The sequence below is a fragment of the Acanthopagrus latus genome, chromosome 21 (assembly GCF_904848185.1).
Source record: "Acanthopagrus latus isolate v.2019 chromosome 21, fAcaLat1.1, whole genome shotgun sequence".
NCBI classification, from domain to species: domain Eukaryota; kingdom Metazoa; phylum Chordata; class Actinopteri; order Spariformes; family Sparidae; genus Acanthopagrus; species Acanthopagrus latus.
Genome location: NC_051059.1, coordinates 9,607,714 through 9,632,275, shown reverse-complemented (window position 1 = coordinate 9,632,275; position 24,562 = coordinate 9,607,714). Strand labels below are relative to the sequence as shown.

At 41.6% G+C, this 24,562-nt stretch overlaps 1 protein-coding gene and 1 long non-coding RNA gene across 4 annotated transcripts; one reads left to right on the top strand and one right to left on the bottom strand.

Annotated features, from left to right (window-relative positions):
* The first annotated feature begins 866 nt into the window (after window positions 1–866).
* Window positions 867–5,961, top strand: LOC119010511. The gene is made up of 3 exons (XR_005071985.1): window positions 867–1,225; window positions 1,600–1,736; window positions 4,935–5,961. It is a non-coding gene; the product is annotated as an uncharacterized LOC119010511 (long non-coding RNA).
* A 148-nt stretch (window positions 5,962–6,109) lies between these two features.
* On the bottom strand, window positions 6,110–24,540 carry ccdc18 (coiled-coil domain containing 18). Of its 3 annotated transcripts, none has more exons than XM_037082663.1 (27): window positions 24,424–24,540; window positions 23,966–24,070; window positions 23,684–23,849; window positions 23,128–23,283; window positions 22,825–22,931; window positions 22,393–22,521; window positions 22,073–22,169; window positions 21,825–21,946; window positions 21,412–21,691; window positions 21,128–21,215; window positions 19,785–20,002; window positions 19,342–19,452; window positions 19,038–19,169; window positions 18,631–18,765; window positions 18,443–18,520; window positions 17,726–17,842; window positions 17,453–17,620; window positions 14,975–15,117; window positions 13,895–14,058; window positions 13,581–13,794; window positions 12,434–12,533; window positions 12,147–12,302; window positions 10,595–10,735; window positions 10,292–10,429; window positions 8,493–8,915; window positions 7,634–8,404; window positions 6,110–6,443 (listed from the first exon to the last, which is right to left on the bottom strand). In XM_037082663.1, the coding sequence occupies exons 1-27, from the start codon at window positions 24,489–24,491 to the stop codon at window positions 6,423–6,425; spliced, it is 4,548 nt and encodes a 1,515-aa protein (XP_036938558.1). In that variant the 5' UTR covers window positions 24,492–24,540; the 3' UTR covers window positions 6,110–6,422. The 3 variants fall into 3 exon arrangements, with proteins under 3 accessions (XP_036938558.1, XP_036938560.1, XP_036938559.1); XM_037082665.1 differs by having other exon boundaries at window positions 12,165–12,302; XM_037082664.1 differs by having other exon boundaries at window positions 18,443–18,517.
* Between the last annotated feature and the right edge of the window lie 22 nt (window positions 24,541–24,562).

The following is a 24,562-nucleotide window of genomic DNA, read 5'->3' as shown; positions in this document are numbered from 1 at the left end:
TCATCAGTAGGGGGGGTGAGTGCTGTGCTGTGAATTTTCACTGAACTGGGTTAAATTTTCCTTTTGCACATCATAGTGTTAATAAGCATCTTATAATGACTTACAAAGAGCTTAATATGAAGCATTTCCCAGGTGGAAACTTGAACATAGAGCCTCTACTTACTGCTACAGCTCATAATTAAATGAACTCCACAGAAATCCATTTTTTTATATATATGTAATTAGATTTTCCAAATAAACAGGGGCCAGTTTGGTCCGCAGATGATTTGCAACTTCAGATTAGATTCAGTTGATGTCAGGACACCGTCATGAAAATTGGGCCCAGTTGGGAAAAGCTCTTCCTCTCTGTTGGATTTCAGAATTACAGCGGTCCACTTGTGCTTTGACAGATGCGGTGAACTAGGTGCCGGCACAGTTCAGCAGAATGTTGATGCAGACGCTGTTTAAGGGCTTACATTAAGTTTGAAAGGAAGTGGGTTGGGATGATAAAACATTGTCGTTGCATCATGGTAGTATTGCAAAACAGCTGTAAAAAAAAAAAAATTAAAAAAAGATAGAACCTCACTGAAACGATCATCGGCCTTTATGAAGAGTCAGTGTGAAGAGAACGCTGGAGCAGCTCAGTGTTAGCAGCATGTGACCACACATCACTGCCAAAAACATGTGACATCTCTCTGATCTGTGTGTTCATGTGTGTCATCCTATATATGATTTGAATGAGCTGATCTGTGAAAAAAGGAAGGATCTACGCCACTGCTGCTGCTTACTATCGACTCTACAAGCTCAGTGTTGACTCTTCAAACTCGCGGTCAGTTTTGACACCAGTTCCCTTTTTTTATCTACTGGTGCATGTCAATAAGCTTATTTTCATAAAACACAGGTCTAATTTTGTTGCTTTACTCTCACATGTGTGTGAGGGCCACACATCATCACTCTGAACTCAGCTGTTTATGTGTGAGCAGTGGTGCAGCATGGGTGCCAGACTGAGGGTCGGTGAGTCTCATCATCGACCAGGATGTGACATGCTGGCCGAACGGCCGGCTGCAGGAGCCCCATTGTGCCACACGACAGCTGACTGACGCACATCCTCAGAGACAATGCGACCAAGCCAAAATGGATTAGACTCTTATAGTCGGAGGCTTACAGCGAGAAGAGACGCGTGTTCACCGAGGCAAATGAAGCAGAAATGCTCCCCAACTTTCACAGCCAGTTATCAGGATTTAAAGTAAGACTTAAATGATGAATCGACATGTTGTGTTTGGGTTTTTCTGCCTCACTCCAGTGTGTTTGTGCGCTTATAATGAACTAAAAGATACATCTTGTCATATTTACCCCCAGCAGTTAGATGAGAAGATCGATATCTCATAGCCTCATGTGGATCTGTTCCACGTGTAGGTGGAGTCAGCTTATAGCTTAGCATAAAGACTGGACTAAAGGGGGAAGCAGCTAGCTTGACTCCGTCCAAAGTCGTGATGAGCAGAATTCAGAAAGTTACTGCCCTACCGCTGTGAAATCTCAGTAAAACAGAACCATTTAAGAAACAAGATATATGCCACGTTATCTTGTTTCTTTAATTGTGTTTGTGTGATTGCTTGATAGTGTTTCTTGGAACTACAAACTCCAAGGACCTGAGGTGGTCCTCCCACATAGATACCACCCAGAAAAGGGCCCAGCAGATGTGGTACTTCCTGCGACAACTCGGAGCCGATCTGCCCTCCCTGGGGGACTTGTAGTAGGTAGTGTTCCCTCACAGTCTTTATGCTACAACTGAGCTTTCAAGGTGATTTAATTGTCATTATGCAACACAGGGTGGCATAAAAATAGTTTACATTTTCTCTCCCCATGCGTTAGTTACCCTCCAACCCTAGCGGTGCCGTGGGTAGCGACTGCTGCGGTTCAACTAAATCCCACACGTTCCTCTCTAAGGTTGACGAATGTGTTTCTGTCACAGGTAATATTTGTTTTCAGCAAGTTATAAAACAAAAACGTTTCCAAATTTGAAGAAGCTACCAGCTGCTGAATGCGCTGCAATTTTCATTCAAAAATAAAAGTCTTCCATTTGTTAGGTGTTTTAATTACAAAGGGTTTTTGAATGATTGCTTGTTTTTAGATTAAATTCAACACTGAGGGTTTTCTTCTAGTTGTGTTCATGATTTTTTTTTCTTTTAACTTTTATTTCAACTCAAAGTTTGGCATCAGTACTGAAACTCATCAGGTTTTGTTGAAGTAAAAACAATTCAAACAATTGAACCGGATTGTTGTTGGATTGTTGTTGTTGTTTGCCCTCCCTCTCTGTTATCTTGCTACTTGTTACAGACAGGAAGATGTTTGGAAACGGAGGACCAGCAAAGTCACACATGACGCTGAGCAGTCACTGTTGGGGGTCGGCTGACCCATGAGCCCAACAAGTGTCAGTCAAACAAAACGAACCTTCTCCAGGCACAGAAATAATTGTTTCTAAACCCTGTGCTGTCATAAAAAATGGTAACCAGGATACACTCTCCCACTCTTTGTGTGGCGAGGCTCAGTTTTACAGCGAAAGGTCAAAACCAGCGAGCTGCAGCTGGGTGATTGCCTCGTTGTGCTGTGGCAGGAGATAGCGACGACCCTTACATCAATGTCGACACCGGGCCGACTCCTCGACTCCAGTGAAAGACAGTGTAAACGGTTTGGGCTTCGGACGCCGCTGCAGATCTCTGCTTCACCTCGTGAGGATGAGCTGGCGTCCGGACTGTGGAGAATCATGAATCTTTAATCTGATCTCACACGACTGCCAGTAAGATGGGGGGGGGGGGGCTGTTTATGCACAGCTGGGTCAACACTGCTGGTAGCGTGAAAAGTCAAGCACAGGCGTATAGATTTGTTTTCCAGGGAGCCCATGTCAAAATTATCAGGAGCTCTGCTGGGTGTGTGGGCGGTCAGATAAGAATTGCACAGCTCCTCGGTGACTGCAATAGAAAGGCATTTGTCCCCTTTAAGTGTTTTGGAGGAAGCTGAGCACAGATAACCTGTACTGTCCGCCAGTCTGACCCCCAGGATAGAGAACCCTGACAAAGACAGATAGTAATTTCAAATCAAAAATAGGTGACATGGTGAAGGAAGCCTAAGATGGAGCCTGGTGAACAACAGGGCAATCAAACTCTATCACACGTGAACCCGATATGATGCTGCTCTGTTGAATTTACTCAGCAGAGCAGCGCTGAGCTAACATCCTGATGCAACAATGAGCAAACAAGGATCTTGTTGCTTTGATGACAGGATCATTACATTTATTGTATGGTGGTACAGTGTATACTTGTTAAACACTGCTAGCTAACACACACACACACACACACTGCTGGCTATGGTTAACTCTGCTAGACGGCCCGTTAACCACTGCGGCTCTGCACCGTGTGGTTATCACCCACCTGAAAAGAAACCCTGGCACACGCGCCGAGCTCGAGTTCCTTGTCTTGCAGATGTTCTTAGTGGTTTGAGCAAACCATGCAAATGACTTTGACATTCAGACTCCTCCACATGATGCAGGTAGCTCTTCTGAATCAACAGGCAGAGTCGGGTGTCTTCAGTGTTGGAAGAAGTCATCAGATCCTTTACTCAAGATGGAGTCTAAACACACACACACCCAGTTCAAATACTCCATTTTAAAGTTTAAGTCCTGCAGTTCAAGTTTGACTGACAGCAAATGGTCCAACGTTTTAGGAAATGTGTGTTTTAATGTTTTTTGCTGTTTGCTGTTTTTTGCTGTTGCTACAGCCCCTGATCATGGTGTAGCACACAGACTGGAAACTGGGGGAAAAAAAACTTTCCAGACAGAACTAATTAATAATTAAAATGTTAAATCTCGTATATTTAACCTTTAAACAGAAATTAAAGGGGCACTATTTTCAGTGATCTATCTTTGTTTTCTAGACTGACCTTATTGGACAACACAATTCCATCCTTCATTTGTTTATATTTGGCGGACCCTGCCACATTTATAGCTTCAGACAGTGTTCTGGGGGACCTTGTTTTCTTTTGAGAACTGCTTGGAGTTCTTCGTAGTGCTGCTTTAAGTGCAGGGGGGTTTGTGTATGACACTATTTCATGTGACTCATCTGTGTCTCCAGTGGTCTGGATGATAGAACAGGAAGTTATGTGCCGGTAATATTTTATAAAAAATATTCAACTACTTTGTAAAAGAAGCCATAATCCATAGTAACAATGTGTCAAAGGATAATGTGAAAACATTTCCCCGTGAGCTTCAGCTCTGGCCCACAACTTTTTGGGTTTGTTTTTACTATCAGTGCTTTAAAATTGTTGTTTTAGGTCACAGCAGGCAGCTGATTTCAGTGGAGGAGCTCTGGTAAAGCCCCCCAGCTGGTGAATGTGGTGGAGCTTTAAGCAGCTAGAGAGCCAAGTTGCACTAAATGAATTGAATTGAATATATTGCAGGGTACACTGGGGAGTTACAGATTAGGACACAGGAAGTCATTTTGTCACTTTTTGCTCAACTGTTGCTGTGAATGTCTACATCATATTTTGAGATGCTGTGCACCAATGTGAGTGTATTGTGTATGTATGTAGTGTAATGTATTAGAGTTTTGCCTATAGCCAGTGATAATGGATGTATTGCCGTCTAATGTTTTGAGAGTCTTCCTGGAAACCTCCATCAAATGTGAGTTCGGTTAGATGCATCGTTTTATCGATTAGTTTAAACTTTAAAGTGATTTCTTTCGTGGTACAGTGATCTTCAGTGTCCTGCAAAGTGTGTTTGTGAGTGCACCTGGATCGAAGCCTCAGGCTCGAGGTGTGTGTACAGAAGCCAATTTCGCAATTACGGATGCAAAGTCGAAATCATGAGATACAAAATGGAAAATATGACCTACATTTTCGACTCTTTACCTCATAATTGAGACATACCTGTTGTAACAAGCTATGTTTTCTTTAACTTGCAGAAATCGGCCTCAGAAACGTGAGCGCATCTCCAGGCCGGCTGAGTCAGAGGAGAAGTCGGTTACAACACAGAAACGGTGTGAAATCCAAGGAGCCGCTTTCTCACACCAAAGTGAGAACTACTGTTTTTATGCACAAAATTGCATATATGCCAATACGGTGCAGACTGCTGGGGAGACATGATTAACAGAAGAAGTTCCATGGAGGAACCAGGGCAGAGCTACAACGCACGCAATAGCCCACTGAGTAAACCACATCCTCTTAAGAAGAAAAAAAACAAAAAACTGCTTAACATACAAAAACTGAGCGTAACAAAAGGAGAGCGGACGTGCAGAAATGCTCCCCAAACTTAAACGTTGGCGCACTAAAACGATCAGTCGCAGAAGCTGGGAATGAACACGTGAAACCGTTCATTTTAGACATCCCACCCCCGCTGAGCGCAGGACAAACAGGTTGGTGTGCCGACTCAAATGACTGCCGTCACCAATGGCAACACACAGACACTCACCCATAAACTCTAACTACTGAGGTCAGTGGTGAGGAAATGTAAATATAAGAAGCCCCCCCGCCCCCAACCCCGGATGTAGACAGGAAATCACTAGCTGTGATATTTACAGCATTAAACCATGAGTCTGTTGACGATCTGCCTGATACAGCAAACACGTTATATGATCTGCAACATTATGTCTGTTAGCTTAACCTAGTACAAAGACTGGAAACAGGGTGAAAGAGCTAGTCTGGCTCTCTCCCTGGGTGATCCATCAGTGTGATGGAAGACAAGACATGGCTGCAGAACTCAAACAAACAGGTTTGCTTCCTTCAATCTATGAATCTCTGTTAGCTCTAACAAATATTCATGCTAGCACTTAATCTGGTGAGTAAAAACTCTGCAGAGGCCAAACATTTCTGATGTTCCTGTTACGTAAACCACATTGCGAGTGCCAAATCCCATTTAACCAGCTTGAGTCTGTATTAGATTCAGCACGAACAGTCCCGAGCCAAGAATTCTTCTCAGGGACCCAGATTTGCCAGTTGTTCTGGTAACACGACCCCACAGCAGCCTGGGAACATCCAAACTAATGTCAGTGAGAGCAGGATTTCACATGTCTCGGGAGAGTAACTAAGAATCAGTGGTGGACAAGCAAATCACTAAGTATGCAAGGAAAGGAGAAACCTATAAAAAACATCTTTTATTCACTTGGCTTATATAAAATAGTGTACAAATATATAAATAACAGTTTACAGGAAAACACAACCTGAAATGCTACAAACATCTTCACAGCTGGTCATTAACAGACTTGAAAGTAGTGCCGTCTAAAGTGGTCATTCATTTTTCATTCAGACAAGTTTTACAGCCTGACCTGTACCAAATGGACAGACTTAATGAGGGATGTTACTGAATGCAGGACTATGCATGTACACTGACAGACGAGGATGGAATCAGTGTAAACAGCTCTTCTCCTCTCTGATGTCTCCTCAGCATCGCAACTTCATGTCTCCTTGATGTCCCTCTGAAAAAGGAAAAAAGGAGACAGACATCAGTGGCACACCAATGCTACAACCTGTGTCCATATTAATCAAAACATTACATCTACTGTCTTGCTCTTTCACTATGAGTAAGGGGTTCCAACACGGACACAAGATTTTCTGCTAAGCTAATTTGGGACAAAATACAATGTTATTATTTTTGTGCACCAATTAGTGTCTTGCCAACATTTGAATCATAATGTGAAGGCAGCTGTGAGGCTGTTTTCTTGTGTATTTCAGTGTTAAAAGGTGCAATATGGAAGAATTGGACACCTGTGTATTTCATACTCTAAACAAATAGGGAGATCAAGCATATCACCACAGTAACTGCTGACTACTGCACCATGTCGCTGCCCTTAGCTTGTTAGCTCATACTGTTAGCTGATATTCACAATATTCTGTTTTTAAAAAAGCTGTCACCTCAGTTTTCTTAATATCATATAAAAAAAAAAAATCTAAAGAAAGTTGACGTACATACATAAATTTGCTCAACTTGTTCTTCTACACACTTTACAGTGGCCACAGAACAAGGTGCAACACTGGTGTGTATATTCTGCCAAAGACTGTTTATGAGGTACAAGTTGCATCACTCACTGATGTCACTGCACGGCCGCGACTGAGTATGTTCTGAGGTCTAGATCTTTGTAGCTCACTGTGTCACCACAGTTTCAGGACTTCCAGTTAAACCTTCCTTCACGTCATCAGTAATCTAAGCTGATCATTTGGAGCCAGGACCTTCTGTATTTGGATTCAACTAGTTCATGAAAATGTTAAAAATGTGTTTAAAGGTTTATTTGTGTTATTCTATTTAAGTATCTTATCTGTCTTTTTTATTATTACAGGGAAGGGTGGTAAGACGGGCTGCTTCCTATTCATTGTGCTGGTCGGGTGCATGTGAAATGTAAATGTGTATAGACTGTCCAGACCAATGTTGTACTGAGCCTTGTTGTTGTTTTTGCATGTTAACATGTAAAAAGCTCAATAAACATATTTGATGAAAAATGTGTTTAAAGAACTGCGATCTGAAGTCCATTTAAAAGTTGACAGAATGTTTGTAGCCTTTTTTAAGGCACCAGATTATACTGTAAATAGCTGCAGATCAAGCTCCTGTTGAAAGGTTAATTGATTAACTGACTAATAACTGGATAGTATCAGAGAGGGATGTGGCTGTTACCTGCAGACTGGGACTGCGTCTGGTCTCTGATATCCCCGTGGAGCTCCACAGAGAAGGGTCCTCCTGCATGGCTAGTGTCTGATTAACAAACCTCAGCATCCCCGTGAGTGAATTCATATCCACCTCCTCCTCCTGACCCACCAGAGTACTCACTGACTCCCTCCTCGACTCACTCTCTTGCTCACCCTCTCCGTCCTGCATCGAGGTAGCTTCCATGTTGAGCTTTCTGTCGTCCTGCTCGTCCACCATGTACGTAAGGGGGTTGAAGGAGAGGTCGGATGTTGTCGTGGCCTCCACGCCGCTGAGGCCCTGCCAGCTGTGGTCCACTGTGTCCGGAAAAGAGGGGATGGAGGAGGACGACGAGTCCCAAGGCTGCTTGCTCAAAGCCTCCCTCAATGTGGCCTTCAGGCTCGGAGGGAGATCAAGGGAAGAGTTGATACTGCTGCTCTGCAGCCAATCACACGTTCGGTTGCTTTCAGTTTGGTTCAACAGATGAGGGGGCTGGAGGTACGTGTGAGCAGGGGGTGATGAACGAGTTTGTGTGTGCGTCAGGGAGAGAGGCTGATTGGAGTGTGTCTGTTTAGAAGAGGAGACAGCTACCTGTGGGTTTTTGGGGGAGGAAGGAAGGGAGTGAACAGAAGAGGAGCGCTCTGGGGAGTGTGTGAAGTGATGCAGAGCGGGGAGGGAGAGTGTGTGATTGTAAATATGCTGGTGGTCAGCAGCTCGCTCCAGACTGGAGATCCTTGCCTGGAGACGGGTCACCTCAGACTCCTGCAGGGAGACAAGACCACAAATGAAATCCACCGATACACTTTTTAAATCTAATTTTCAATACAGTCACACTTGGAAAGAAGTCTACCTTGATGAGCAGGGACTCGTTTGAGGTCTCCATGGATTTCTCCGAGGCCCGGAGCTGAGTCTGGAGCTGGGCGGTATGGACTCTGGCTTGTTTTAACTGAGCGCTGAGCTGCTCCAGCTGGATGTGCAGGAGATTGTTCTGAGCTCTGGTCTGCTCACACAGACTCCTGCTTTGCTCAAGTTGACTTTTACTCTGAAGGAGCTGGGTCTGAGCCTGGTCTCTCTGTGTTTGGAGGTGAGCGAGTTGGCTCCGGGCGCAATCCAGCTCAGTCTTGGTTTGATCCAGCTGGGTCCTGGCCTCGTCGAGCTGGCTCTGGCTCTGCTGAAGTTTAGTGGCAAGCTGCTCCTGGGAGGAGCGCATGGTGGAGGAGATCTGCTCCGAGACTTTGAGGAGCTGGCCTCGGGTCTGCTGCAGGGACTCCAGCTGGGGAGGGGAGACAGACAGACAAGATGGGTTTTGATTTAAGATTATGACAATATGCTTCACCTCTGTTTGATGTAATCAGGTAAGTACAAAGGTTAAAGCAGGACAAGGAAACAAACAAGAAGCACCATCAAAAGTATCAGCAGTTATCAGCTGTGTGTGGGAGTGAAGCTGTAATAAAAGAGAGACTGGAGTTATAAAAAAAAAGGGGAACTGATGCAGTGTTCTTCTACTTTTTGAAAAGAGGAAAAGAAATCAGACACAGAGCAATGAGGGAACAACAGTGACGACCATGAGAGCTGGTCCAAAACCCACAAATTACAACGTACACTACCAGTCAAAAGTTTGGACACACCTTCTCATTTAATGGTTTCTCTTTATTTTCATGACTATTTACATTTTAGATTCTCACTGAGGGCATCTGTCTTTGTCTGATGAGTCCAAATTTGAGATCAATATTTTCACCCTCCGTGTCTTTGTGCGACATAGAAAAAGTGAACGGACGATCTCTACATGCAGGGTTGCCACTGTGAAGCATGGAGGAGTAGGTGTGATGGTGTGGGGCTGCTTTACTGGTGACACTGTTGGGCATTTATTCAAAATCGAAGGCAAACTGAACCAGCATGTCTACCACAGCATCGTGCAGCGACATGCCATACCATCCGGTTTGCGTTTAGTTGGACCATCATTTATTTTTCAACAGGACAATGACCCCAAACACACCTCCAGGCTGTGTACAGGCTATTTGACCAAGAAGGAGAGTGATGGAGTGCTGCGCCATTTGACCTGGCCTCCACAATCACCTGACCTAAACCCAATCAGATGGTTTGGGATGAGATGGACCGCATAGTGAAAGCAAAAGGGCCAACAAGTGCTCAGTATCTCTGGGAACTCCTTAAAGACTGTTGGAAAACCATTTCAGGTGACTACCTCATGAAGCTCATCGAGAGAATGCCAAGAGTGTGCAAGGCAGTAATCAAAGCAAAGGGTGGCTAATTTGAAGAATCTAAAATATAAAACATGTTTTGAGTTATTTCACACTTTTTTTGTTTACTACATAATTCCATGTGTGTTCATTCATAGTTTTGATGCCTTCAGTGAGAATCTACAAATCTAAATAGTCATGAAAATAAAGAAAACCATTAAATGAGAGGGTGTGTCCAAACTTCTGACCTGTAGTGTACGCAGAGATCATAAACTGATCTTTGTGAAAACTTAGCCAACAACTGAAACCTGCACTACAGCATTACTTCAATCTACTTTAAGAACATCCAAACCTACTTGACTTGTTAAGTTGTTTCTATATTAATAGATGTATTGAATGCATCACATGGAGGAAGGGGACAGCAGTCATGAAGCCTCAGTAGCCACTGTACCTCCTTGCTGTGCTGCTCCCTCTCCAGCTCCAGCTCCTGTTCTAAAGAGACGACCGTACTCTGCAGCCCGGCCTCCAGCTCCAGCCAGCGTGCCTCCTTCAGCGCCAGCTCCTCCTCCACACCGCACAGACGGACCTCCTGCACACAAACACAACCCACCCCAGGACAGATTAATGGTAGTACAGCAGAAAAATGTCTGTGTCAACAAGCCAAGACCCAAGTCATAGTATTTCATAACCATGACACCTTTTTAGGAGTTTGAAGTTTCATGTTAAATAATAATGAATTGTGTTTTGACCTTACCCTCTCTTTGGCATGCAGCTTGGTGGCGTCCAGCTCTTTGGTCAGAGACTCACAGCGATGCTGAATTTCATCGAGCTCTCGCATTGAATTCTGAAGTTTCTGCTGACAAACACGCAGCTGCTGGCCGAGCTCCTGCGATTCCTAACATTGCAAAACACAAACACACACAAGCATGCTCATATATCAGTATATAGTTTGATGATCTACATTATAAAACATCTTACTTCAGGGTCTGAGTTCTTTATTGATTCTGTAAATAAAAAAAAATTACATCTCTTTGGTAGCCTCACAATTTTTTGTGTGTTAATTGACAGACAATTTTCAAAAATGTCTATATGAAAGCAGTTAATGACTTCAATTAGACTGAAGTAGTAAGAATGATAAATGTTATTCTAAAGTAAGTAGTCACAACAGAATATAAAGGCAAAATAAGGAGTGCAAACATGAATACATTCTTTGAATAATCAGGCTAAACTCAGTCAGATTCAAATTTATATTTTATGTTCCTCAGATCTCCCCCAGCACCCAGGTGGCCAGTGCGCCACACATGTATAAGTTGTAAGAATGGCGTAGACCACTTGCATAGGTTACAAATAAGCCTTAACCACTAACCTCTGCTGCCATTAGCTAGTTATCATTAGCTAGTTAGCTGTGCAGCTAGAATTCTGGAGTGGGATCGTGGAGCAGAAGGGCACTTTTGGTGTTTACACCACAAGCACAGGAGCTTTGGACCTTGACAGGACAGGACAACCTGCTCAGCATGCTAACTCATGCAACAATACAAAGACTATAAAACCAAAATACATTTTGAATTAATTTAAATTCAAATAATTTAATTAACTTCACATAATTATTTTTTTACATAAATTATTTTTTTAATGAATTATTATTATATATGAATTTGAATCTTAATCTAATCAAATTACATTCAAATGTAATTTGTTATTTTCTTTCAACCAATCACTGCCGATAAAGTGAGTCAATCAATTCATAAAAACCTCTCTTCTCCTCTCCCTTGTGAAAAGTTAATACGAGCAGTTTTGTGAAAAGCTCCATGAATGTCTGTATAAAAGTTTGTGAGTTCGACTCTATGTAGATTGGACAATGAGGTCATAAACGAGTGTAGACAATGGGGAATGGAGTAAAAGATGGAGGATAATGGGTTTGTGGGAGAAATGTCTTCTCTTGTTTTGTGTGGTGAAGTAAGACAGAGGTAATATCTAAATACACTATGTTTGAAAAAATTCTGCTTAAATAAATTATTAACACATCATTACTTGTGGACGGCTTTGTCATTGAAGGTGTTGAAATGTATTTTTCAAAACTTAAAGGTTTTCTAATTATTGTATCTATTTTATAACGATTCTATAGAAATCATTATAAGAAATATCGCAACTCAACAGACAGCGCAATGATAGCTTAAAGGATGTAAACATTTATGACAGAACTTAATCGTCTTGATTATGTCGTGCTGCTCTTTAAATGTCTATTGAGTCCTCGTCGACTCACGGTGGCATACGCAACATTTCTCTCACATGCTCAGGCCTCTTACTCTGTGACTGCTCCTGACCTTCATGTTTCTGTCTGTGAGCTCGCTCTGTGCGTCTCTCAGCTCTCGCTCTCTGTCTGCCAGGCGCTGCTGCAGTGACTCCACCTTCCTCTCCATCTCCTGCTTGTGCTCTCTGATGGCCACTTCTAGTTGGCCGAGCTGAGGACGAAAAGGGGAAAGACAAAGGAAAATGAAAAATGCCCAAAATGCAGTTAGATACAGCAGCAAAACCTATTCTGTTCTGTTGAATGCAATATTCTGATGCGTGTGTGTTTGTCTGTGTGTTGTACCAGATTTGCTCTCTGTTGGAGCTCCCCCTGTCTCTCCTTCAGTGCACTGTCCATGTCTAAGACCTCGTGAGTTCTCTCCTCCAACTCCCTCTGGGTCTCACTGTGAAGCCACACGCACACACAATCACACGCGCACACACACACGCACACACTTTTATTGAACACTTTATCAGATACCCATCTAATAAATAATTTCAAAAAATAAAACACAGACTAACTTGAAACAAGTCCTGGATTGTCCTCTGAACTACAGATATAACTCAGGGCTAAATAGAGGGAACATGTTTGAAGACTTTCCACAGGAGTTCATTGTAAAATATTTTTAGGTTGACCTTTGGTTTGAGTACTTGGAATGTGCCCAAGGATGTAAAACTAATTTCAGTGCCTTTTTGTGTAAAACAGACCTCATGACAACATTTAGTTAAATAGCTATTCTCTTCCTTAAAAGGGCGTTTCGGGGTCAAGTATTTGCATGCCCCTGCAAATGTACTGTGCTGCGTAAGACAATAACACCAAAGAAAATCTAACTGGGACTGAAGGAGTGACTAATGAATCAACCGAGACATGTGGCATCCTGTTTTGTTCTTTGTTTTGCACGAGAAAGTGATTCAAACAGTCATGAGTGTGCATCTAGTTGAGTGCTTGATGCTTGATGTACAATGGCTGCATACTGTGCTCAAAACATATTCAAAACATACAAAGTTTTTATCTGTGCAATGTTTTAAATGTAAAAATATTACATCACAAACCAGAGAATGGATAAATCATCAGAGCAAATAACATAATAGAAGTTTCACCTTGAAAAATAAGGAACATTTCTTAAATATCATAATCAGAAATTCATATTCTTACAACGGCAAAGGATTTCCATAGTGAAAATGTACACAATGTCAGCATTTCATCTGAGAGCTACGATTAGCCACGAGATTATTAAGAAGACACACAGTACAAATTTGAGACATCAACAGGCTCCACCCCTGTGAGTGTGTGTGTGTGTGTGTGTCTGTGTGTTTGTGACACATATGCGCAATGCATAGCTGAGTGAGTCCGATCCAGCAGAGGACCTTATCTGAGCCACAGCTCTTGGTCATCTCTCCATCTGGTGTCCCTGTGCAGAAGGAGATTTCACATGAGGGTGTATCCTCACCTAAGTTGGACAGTCAGTTTTTCCACAGAGGCTTGCCGCTCGTCTGAGGTGGTTTGGGTTCTTTGCAGAACATCTCTGAGTTCCTGGAGTTGCTCCAGTGTGTCAGACAACTCTCCTCGCACCGCCTGAAGCTGTCCCTCCAGCATCTGGGCCCGCCGGACACAGTTGAGCTTGTCGGCCTCGCAGCGGTGGAGCGTCTCTTCCAGGTCCACCACTTGGAGGCAGAGAGGAGAAAGAGAGCAAGTGAAGGAGCATGTAGAGATTCAGATTTAATGTTTTTTTTTTCAAAAAAGAACAGTAACTGTGAGACTTACCTAAGTCAGCCTTGCTGTCGAGCTGGCTCTTCAGGTGTCGCAGGCTCTCCTCCATGCGGCTGAGCTGAGCAGTCTTGGCAGCGAGGTCTCTCTTCAGACGCTGCAGCTCGGACTCTTTTGACAGCAGCTCCCCTCGATACTTTGTCATCTCTGAAGAGAGATTGCTGCCAAAGGAGAAATAAGCATAAGACTTAGATCAATAAGTACATTTGTACAGTGATTTAAAGTCTTAAATGAACCAATGTCCAAGACATGTTGCAGAAAAAAAAGATTTAAGAAGTGTACAAATTGCATTATTTACCATTTGACTGGGTGCAGATGTGCACACGCAACATGTCCATTTCCTCACCTTAATGTGAGCACGGCTCCCATCATGGACTTCGAAACAAGGAGATCCCTCCAGAGCTGTTAGAGCTGCTAAACTTAGCGTAGCGAATGTGTCTTTTGATGCCACATTTACACAGCCAATGAGCCTTTTGCTTTGGAGATTTTAAAATGTCATAACTGCAGCTCGGCAGAATGAAATGACTCTAGACATCTCCCACTCTGAAACAAGTAAGAGCCCCATTTATAAAAGCACATATTCATGGGTAGTAGGGGGTGTGGCGGGAGGGGAGGGCTGCTTCATGCCTACAGACAAATGGGATGTGGTGTAATCATAAGACTGGGTCACAGACTAATAAGGCGTTTGAAAGCCCTCATTGCAGGCCAATAAGAGAAAATTGTTCTGGACCTGTTGTGTTAGAAATAGTCCATTACAAAAGCCCCATACACGCTGCATTGAATGGTTATTACAGTGAATGATGGTAAACTACCATTGCGACTACAAGTTTGAGGAAAATATTTCATTATCATCAACAAGAAATCTATAGAGAAGCCGTCAATGTAATTTTTAAATGTTTGGGCCTGAACGTTAAATTTTGAATGATTCTGGTGGCACTGATGTCTCAAAACAGTGATAATTCAATATGGATGGTCCAAAAATGTGACAACTCCTGAAATTTAAAAAAGATCCTATATATCCGATGTCCTTTGTTCCTTGGAGTGTAACAGTGTTTCTGTGTGTACAGGTGTTCTTACCTGACAGACTCGGAGAGTTGCTTGTTCTGCTGGTTCAGCTCCTGCAGGTCCTTGTCCTTCTCCTGGACTTCCTGCTCTCTGTTCCTGACCTCATCCTGCAGAGAGGCCCGAGCTCGTTCCAGCTGCTGCTCGAGACTGGACACCTATGGATAGACTTGACATCTTTATCAACTCATAAATTAAAGCAAACATGTTTCTGTTCAATAGCACAAAACTGGAGACCTGACCTACTATTCAAATATCTCACTATAAAAAACAACAACAGATTCTTGATAGTCTATCCCTACAGGCAATCTGATCAGACCTGCGTGTACAGAAATGCTCCATGCTACTGTCCAAGTGTTGCTCTGCTCGTTCAAAGGAGACCTTTGTGCTCTGTTTGTTGTGAGGGACAGAATGTACAAGCAGCAGCTACAATGTGCTGACATATAAATGAAATCACAAGTTAAAACTGCTGCTTTCCTTCAGCTGTGATGGAGATTTACTACAGGTTTGTGTTATGTGCGGGGTGTTTCTGTTGGTATGCATATCTGCAAATTAAGAGCACAGCCACAGTTTATCTTCTGCTTATTTTGCTAAAGGGAAGGCGTTCAATAATAATCAGCAGTTTTGGTTTTAATATGTGTTTAAGAGCTTTTTTACACTACATAATTTTAAAGAATTAATTGGTAATATATCTTAAAAGGGGCACCGTGTAGTTTCGGAGAAAAAAATTCAAACTCAGAATTTTAATATCTCCAATATTAATGAGGTAATAATACAAAAACAGAAAAATGTATAATTGTTTTTAAAAACTTCCATTACTTAATAAAAAAGATGTTCTAAGGGGAAAATATGTTCGTAACACACTGTTTGAAGCTAGAGAGGTGTCAGGTTTCACCAAATATAAACAATGTAAAACAGTACGAAACTGTGTTGTACTCTAAGGTCAGTTTGTTTAGTTTGTTTATTCAGTCATGATCTTTATCTTCTGATCAAAATTCTTCCCCAAAACTACATAGCGCTGCTTTAAAGCTTCAATAAATATGTTCAATCTTTGCTAATAAGAAGCTATTCAGGGGCCCCACTTCTCACTTTTTACATTTTCTGAATTCATCATGGCAGAATAAAATGTGGAAATTGTTTTAAAAAATACCAAACTTCCATCACAGGATAGGATGAGTTTTGACTAGGGCTGCATGATACAGTAAAGAAGATCATATTGCGATTATTTTGACAGATATTGTGATTGCGATGTGTCTCATGATAAATGGGGGTGGTTATTTTTTATGTCACAATTTTTATTTTCATTCAAAAGCTATAAAAATCATGATGCCATTTGTTGGGGTTTGTAGCACGCAAACATGTTTTCTACTATCTGGGGGACAAACTGTATACTTATTATATATTAGAATGCCTTTTTGTCCCACATTTTACCTTTATCAAAATAATTGTTTTGGAATTGGAATGAGGACCACCACCTCCAGATTTTCGTTTGGCTGGCAGTTTTTTTGAAAGGGAGTGAAGAAAGACTCAACATATTTTTAATGCTATTTTAAAAATTAAATTTACCAATATCACCATTATGTGTACATTTTGTGGTGAATCGGATCCAGCGGCAGGCATTAAGAAAAACTTTATACAGTATTAATAGCTTATCTTCTCACAAAAGGGGTCAAGTCTAAAGTGTTTAAAGTTAGAGTGTTTCATAACCAGTCAGTAACTCCTTGTAGTGTGTTCCATTAAATTTTATTGTTTTCTGAGATACCATCTTCATTATCAGGCAATCCTAAAATTATTTCATGAAAATGTTGTTATTGCCACATAAACCTGGTAAACCTCACTGTACTGATCACTCAGTCTGACCATATTGTTACCAAATAAAAAGGCACGTATCCAGCGTTGGAGTCAATAACCGACCCTGCTGAACCTCATTCTGGACTCAAACCCATACAAACACTGTATGAAATGGCAGACCTAATATAACTACGATCATCCAAGGGAGAGTGTTTTACTGCTGCTGATGTTAAACTGTGTGATCAACAGAACAGAGAGAACTATTGATGCTACTGTTTGAACAGAGAAGACTCACACACTCTTCAAATCAAACAAAAACGTCCCCAGGACCTCAAGCTCATCCCAAAGCATTTTAGTTTGTGGTAAGTGATTAGCTGAAAATATCTTTCCGTTCTGCATGCACCACTGAAACACACTACAAGTAGAAATTATTTGGGCTTCAAATTAAAAACGTTTTATGGCCTTATTATCCTAGAGTCCTTAATGATAATTCATTTTTATTATTATTATCTATTGTTGTCTATCAATTTGTTTCAGCAACAAAATCTGCTGTAGTTACCAATCTGGTTAACAAAGCTTCACAAACAATGGATTCCTGTTGGATTACTCAAAAATACTCCTTGGTGATATATTGTACGGATTTAAAGTACACTGTCCTGTTAGCCTCATGTTTGAGAGGGTTTTTAACTGTCTCTAACTCACCTGAGTCTGTAGCTGGCTCTGATTTTCCTCCAGTTCAGAGATGTGAGCGGTGCTCTCAGTCAGCATGGTCTGCTGCTGCTGGAGAGAAAGCTGCAGCTGCAGGTTCTGCTCGCTGGAGCTCTGACACACCAGGGTGGTGCTGTGGAGCTTCTCCTGCAAAGAGGACACCTGAGGAGGAACAAGATAAGCCTGAGAGGTGGGCTTTCCATAAGATAAAAGTGTGTAAAAATGATCTTGCAAATGGAGACAGTCTCATTGCCTGTAACACTGTACCTTTTCATTGCTTTTCTGGAGCTCACTCTCATAGTTCTTCTTTGCCTCCTCCATCTGCTGCAGGGACAAGTTGAGCTCCTCTCTGCAAGCTGACAGAGATGACTGGAGTTCACCCACCTGAAGCACAAACAGAAGCCATGTTATGGTGTAAATCATGAATTCTGTTTGTTAAATGTTGGTGATTTGAGTACTGGGTTACACCGGCTACGTTTAAATTATCTCCTTCATTAAGGTGTACAGTCAACACAAGAGGCTTTGTAACTGTTGGTGAGTTTTTAACCAAATCAGCTACTAAAACTGGTTGCTCCACATTTACTTACAGCGTTACCCAACTTGTTTGGATGTGCAGCCATAAATAAGGCCAATACAAGATTGAGTTCCACCCTAATGGTTGCCGTGTGCATTGGCTTTGTGGCTGGCAATGTAGCACAACGAAGTAAACTGGATTGATATGGAAATCTAGTTAATTTAAAAAAATATGCTGTGTGGCGGAAAACTCCGTTTTACTATTAGAGAGCACAATTGTGCGACATTTTATGATTTACACCCTACAGGCATGTGTAATTATTTAATTCCTCCTGGAGTTATGTTGTAACTCGTCTCCATGGTGCAACTCAGTTTATTTAAGTCATGCATAAACCACATCAACACATTTTTATTATAATGATGCTAAATTTGACACAGTTGGTGCAACAGGATACTGGTCTTTGTACAAACCTTGGTGGCAGACTGAGCCGCCTGCTCTTTGAAACTCTGCAGCAATTCCTCATTGCGTCTGACTTCAACCTGCCTCTGCTGAAAGTTAATCAAAATGAAAACCATTAGCATATCCCTGGTTTGCATTAGAATTGCTATACTTTAGGACTGGATTGGTACCTACTCCACACCATAAGACGTTTACTGACCTGTGTGAGTTGGTCCACAGAGCTCTGCAGCAGAAGTGCTGCTTTCTGGGCCTCATCTCGCTCCCTCTGGAGTGAGCTCAGCTCCTGCTCCATCTCAAACACCCGGGACTGAGCCTCCTCCACAGACGACTGCAGCTGCAGAGGCAAGGAAATACAGTTACTTATCATCAAATTATTACAGGTAATGTTACTGTGATGTCACAGCAGGGGTTTCTAGTATGACTCTCCAGTTGGCTCTACAACTTCTTAGAGCAACTTTAATCTTAAAGGAGAATTAATTACTTCTAATCTGATGAACAAAAGATTGACTAAAATTAAAATCAATTAAAGCAGAAAGGTTTAGACACAACGCTCTGCTGTGGAGGTTCAGTGAATAGGAAAGTTAACGAGACAAAGTTGTAGATCACCAAGTCAATTCTGTGCTGTTGCTCCGTAAACTGTTGAGATCGAGAATTTTTACACTTCTCCAAAGACTGCTGGTACTCTCTTTGCTTTTTGGTCATGAGTGACTGGTAATGCTGAACAGTGCTGGTTTTCTCCTGTAATTAGAAGCAAAACAAAAAATTAAAAGGACTGTGTAAGGATGTCAGAAAGAGCTGTGGATCATGACCTAAAGTCATAGCTATTCTTGTCAGTGGCTTGTTGATGTCATCTGAGAAAAAAAACAAAACATGGAAGATATGTAGAACTGAAAGTGTCACTGTGCTGTACCAGTAGCTGTTTCTCAAGCTCGGTGTTGGTCAGTGCAGCCTGGCTGTAGGCTGAGGTTTTCTCCTGTAACTGTTTCTCCAGCGAAGCCACACGTGCACTTTTTCTTTTCAACTGAAGGGAAACAGAGATAAAAATATAGAAAAAAAATACTGTGAATTCAATAATCTCACAAGAATTGTAAAATATAATTTGTACTGCAAAAAAAATGTATGAAGTAAAGTATATCTATACTTTTGATGGCTGAGAAACACAAGTTCGACCAAAAAAATGTCAATGCTGAATTGTGATATTCATTTGATCAGCTTGCTCCCAACAGTAAGACAATCAAAGATGGAAAGAACAAATGTTAATCTACTAAAAGCAGAACATCAGGTTATGCGCAAAAATGACAAAGAAAGAAAGAAAATAAGAAAAGGGACAGAGGAGAAGATCAGGTAAATGACCTCTTTCTCTGTGTCAGTGGCTCGGCTGACTTTGTCCAGCAGCTCCGTGTGGAGGCTCTGGTAGTGGGACGCCCTCTGAGCCATGGAGCTTTGCAGAGAGGAGATCTCCTCCTGGGCTCTACTTAGACGCTCCTGAAGCCGCTCGGCCAGGTTGTTCTGTTTGGTCCGCTCAGCCTGCAACGACTGCATCACGCGCAGCAGCTGCTGGTAGCCTTCACCTGTGAGGATTTAGTGATGGTTGAATAAGGGATTATACATACTTAGATCATACATTCGAGATTACATATTTGGTGCCTGACATCTCATGCTATTTTCTATTTTATTTTCTAGCAATTTTTCTAAGTTGTATTATTGCAAAGACAACCAGATGGTTTCAGTTTTCTTCGGAGCAGCGTGGCGGTTAATTTAGCCTATATTATGGACTCATTATCAATTACAGGTCACGGTGTAATACATGTGTATTCTTATTATATAAAACTACACACACATTCTTATTACATGTCCTAGACAGGCTTCGATATTGTGCAAAAGGGGATATTGAGTACGGCCTAGCACCAATCAGGCTGTTTTCCAGTAACAGGTCAGAGTGACCAGATGTTTCTTGTGTACGTTCCAAAGACAGGGTTGATAGATTACTTTTTGCCAAACCAAGAATGATTAGTCAATCAAAATTTCCCTAGAACCCCAGTAGGGAGGAAGTTAAAGGTAAAGCCCTGTTTGGTTTGGGAGACAGGGAAACTCATGTTACTGGTCAGTTGTGACTCATATGAAGAAAACCTTAGTGTATAAAAGAAAATAATATTTGTCATATTCTCTGGTTCCATACTGCAGACTGGGACTAGGACTAGGACTAGGAAAAGAAGACTCCTCTCCATATTTTCATTTTGTTATTGGTCAAACTTATTGCATGGCAGTAGCAGCTACCAACAACACAGATAAAAATATGAGTTTATTCAATTATTTATCATTACTTTTCTGAGAGACTTCGTACCAGGTGTCAGACAAAATTGCATGGTTAAAGTTAAGATTTATAGACCAACCAAACACACATGTCATTATTCGATACCCATTACATGCAATCAACATTCAAAGTTCTTTTAAGATTTAAATAATGTATCAAATGGCAGGTACAAAAGTTACCTTTAGATCGAAACAGCTATCATACATATGAAGTGCAGCGCTTATTCAAGTTTTATTTTTAAAAATCAATTTAAATCATTCAATTCAATTCAAATCAATTTCACTCCAAGAAAAGAAAGATGGGTACAAAGCAAGTGTATAGAAAATAATCAAATTAAATTCCACAAGAGGTAGGAACTTCAGAGGTATACAAAAAAGCATACCTGGCTTTAGACTTAGTAAGTGTGCTGTTCCTGAAAAGTCCACAGGGGGCAACATGCAGGGCCTGACGCACAGCGGCCCGCCGGCACCCTGAAAATAAATAATAACATGACAACAAGATTGGTGATAAAAAAGGCTGCATGTTTTGGTGAATCACTCTGGTACCAAAATATGGCTTGGACAAACAAATTCAGTGTTGACGCAACAATCCCTTAGGCCAAACATTGTTTGAGACTTGTGACATGGGAACAAAAACAACAGTGTAAGTGTGTCTTTTCCCCTCCACCTCTCGTAGATGCAGCAGGGCCAGAATGGCCTCCAGGCTGTCCAGCTCTGCCCGGCTCTGCTGAGCCTCTCTGTAGCTCTGGGCCATCCTCTGCTCCTGACCCTGGGTCAGTGTTCGCAGCTCTCCCAGCTCCTTACGTACAGAGGCAAGCTCCCTGCCCTCTGCTCCCCGCTCTGTGATCTGCTGTTCCAGATGTAAGGCCCTTTGTTTAGTCTCCTCCAGCTGAGATTGGAGACCTGCAGCCGCAGACTTGGACTGCGTCACCTCCTCCCTCAGCTGGCTGGCAGACGTGGAGGAAGATCAGGGATAAAAATCTGAATTAATTTCTGTCTCTACATACAAATATTTAAAAAAAAAAAAAAAAAAAAAACGCTGTTGTGAAACAATATAATGACACACTTTCAGATGCCTACCTCACTGTTTGGCTCTGTTCAACCTTTTCTCTCTCCAACAAAGTGCACTTCATTTCTAACTCTTCTTTTTCTCTGTCACACTCGACTAGACTCTCTTTTAGTTTGCTCTCACTCTCCATCACCTTAAAAATACAAATGAGAACATATTAACATGCATTTTAAAATGATTTATCAAGAATATATGCTTGTCTGTTTAAAATAAAGGGTGAAAATGAAATAATGAAATTATTCGAATTAAGTGAATTTACCCTTTTAAGTTTAATGGATATGGTTGCCTTATAATCTTTGAAGGCTTCCTTAAGTTTCTCTGCATTTTGAAGAGCTTGATTCCTTTGCTGCTCCGCCCTGTAAGGAATGAGGTGGAACACGAGTTTCAAAACAATGCAATCGTGTTGCGAGAGTAAATTCCACATGGGATATCTGCTCATGTTCTGAATTCTCTATTTATTTCAATCAAAAATGTTAAAATATGATGGGTAACAAATGCAATTATAAGCAAAAACATAGTGGATGAATTTTTGGTGGTGTTCATGCTGTTACCCAAAGTGTGAGAAGAACTTTAAGGTACCGTTTGCAGAGTGCTGCCTTGGTGTCCAGCTCTTCTCTGAGTGCACTCATATCCTCAGTGAGAGTCGCCAGCACAATGTCACTGTGAGCTGCTGCATCCTGGCTACACTCTGCCCTCAGCTCTGCTGCCCTGGTAAAGACAGACAGGGACCGGTTGTTAGCATATTAAAATATTAGATTTAACTAGATGCTAGTATGAAAGTTTGGAGGAAAAGGATAAAAGGCAAATCAATATTAGCAAAAATCAATCCTTGCCCATTAGGAGTACAGACAAGAGAAATAGCAGCAAATGATCTGTCATTGTATGAATGAGATTGCATAATCCTTATGCCAATTCAGTACCTAAAGTATATACAAATGTTCACAAAGTTTCCACATCACAATGTAACCAGCAACATCTGCAGAAGTATAAGTTAAGAGGTCATGAGGTTACTTTAGTTCTTCCGCTTGAGTATCCAGCTCTGCCTGAAGGCGACGAATCTGTTGACTCATGACTGCCACATTGTTTTTAATACCAGGCCTGGAGCCTCTGACGCCAATCTGAAAATGAAAACAAAGCATATGCATTACATAAAGTTTCCGTTTTTAATGTTCCTTAGCGTTTTATTGTTGTGGCTTGACATTTACAAAGACTTCACCCACTATATATGTAGCACAAACAATTAAAGCACCAGATATCATTATTATAGCACATTCATGCACATAAATCATCTTCTTAGGAGTGACTCTCTCTCACCTGCGATGTGAAGGTGGCCAGGTCATACTGCATAGCATCACTGATGATCTGCCCATCCTGCATGGACACGCAGGCATTCTCCTGACGCACACAGCCGGCCTTCTTCTTCAAATTAACAGACTCCATCACTATCGGCCTGGCTGTGACTGAGGAAGACTGAACAAGAAGGTCGAACAAAGGTATGGATGACAGGCATGTGAATTCTACTGTATACATTTTAGTTATGATGTTACCCTGGCTGTTAAGAACCAAGCATCTTGCATAAAGGTTTTCAACATTACAATTACAGTTTACTGTAAAGTACATCTTTGATAAATCTGATTTCCTTTTCCTTCATGTACATCTTTTAATACTGTCCATGGAGGCAATAAAAATATCACCTCCTCTCTTGCCTCTTAAGTAAGTAACATATTTAAAAACATTAACAATTAATCTGATGACACACAACTTAATTCACTACACATGCACAGATAGCGACAAGCAGCACGAGACAAAATGATGCATAGAATATCTGTCAAATTTTTCACCTAAGAAGACGAACAATCTTGCTTCTCACCCTAGAGCTGGAGGACGATGAGCTTAAACTACCAGCAACAGCACGTCTCTCCTGATAAACACAGCCTGACTGAGAAAGACCATCAGGTATCTGCAGGTCTTGCAAGGTCAGGTGATCAGAACTCTTCTGCTCAGACTCAACCTTGTCATCATGTCCTTCTGACTGACTGTAGAGGGTTACATAGAAAAAAAAGTCAGTGAGGAAGGAATCTGGCCTTTACTTAACTCTGCAGTGGAGTTCTTGCTATCAGCAGCATGTGTTACAGCATGTCATACAGCTCACCTCAGTTTCTGTCTCACACTTTGCAGGCTGACGTCCGTCAATCGAAGCAGATTCCTCAGACTGACCACATCTTCTGTTAAAACCTCCTCGTTCTCAAACATTAGACTAATGATGAGTACATGTTAACTTCAGCTCGACAACAACTGTCTCGACTTGCTGACGTTAGCTTTAAGTAAATCCAGCAACATTTCAAACTGGTGTTAATGCTTGGAAAGGTACAGAAAACTAACAACTAACTTATCAACGTGAAGCTATGTTATTAAAATATGTGCTTAGGGTAAAGCAACGCACACTAGCTAGCAGAGGTACGCTCGCTAAATGTAAACAAAGATGTTTGTTGTATCAACAGGTGGCTAGCTAGTTAGCTTTAAACATTATCGTTGTTTTTGCATAAAAGGCCACCAAACGACTGGACCAACAACGTCTACGTTTTGTATGAAATATTAATTGTGTCTTACTGTCGATATGGAAGCATACAAATATGTATTTGTACTTCTAACTGAACAAAACTTTCGGTGTTAGCCATTGTAGAAGAAATAAGCCACACAAATTCGTATTTTTCAGTATCCGCCCTCATCCTAACAAGGCGTTTTCTGA

Excerpts from the sequence above, each read along its gene's own strand:
- ccdc18 (XM_037082663.1), bottom strand. The coding sequence starts at position 24,491 with ATGGCTAACACCGAAAGTTTTGTTCAGTTAGAAGTACAAATACATATT. Across the intron at positions 19,453-19,784 it reads CCACTGACACAGAGAAAGAG|TTGAAAAGAAAAAGTGCACG; the intron begins GTCATTTACCTG and ends GTTTCCCTTCAG. Across the intron at positions 8,405-8,492 it reads ACGAGTCCCTGCTCATCAAG|GAGTCTGAGGTGACCCGTCT; the intron begins GTAGACTTCTTT and ends GTCTCCCTGCAG.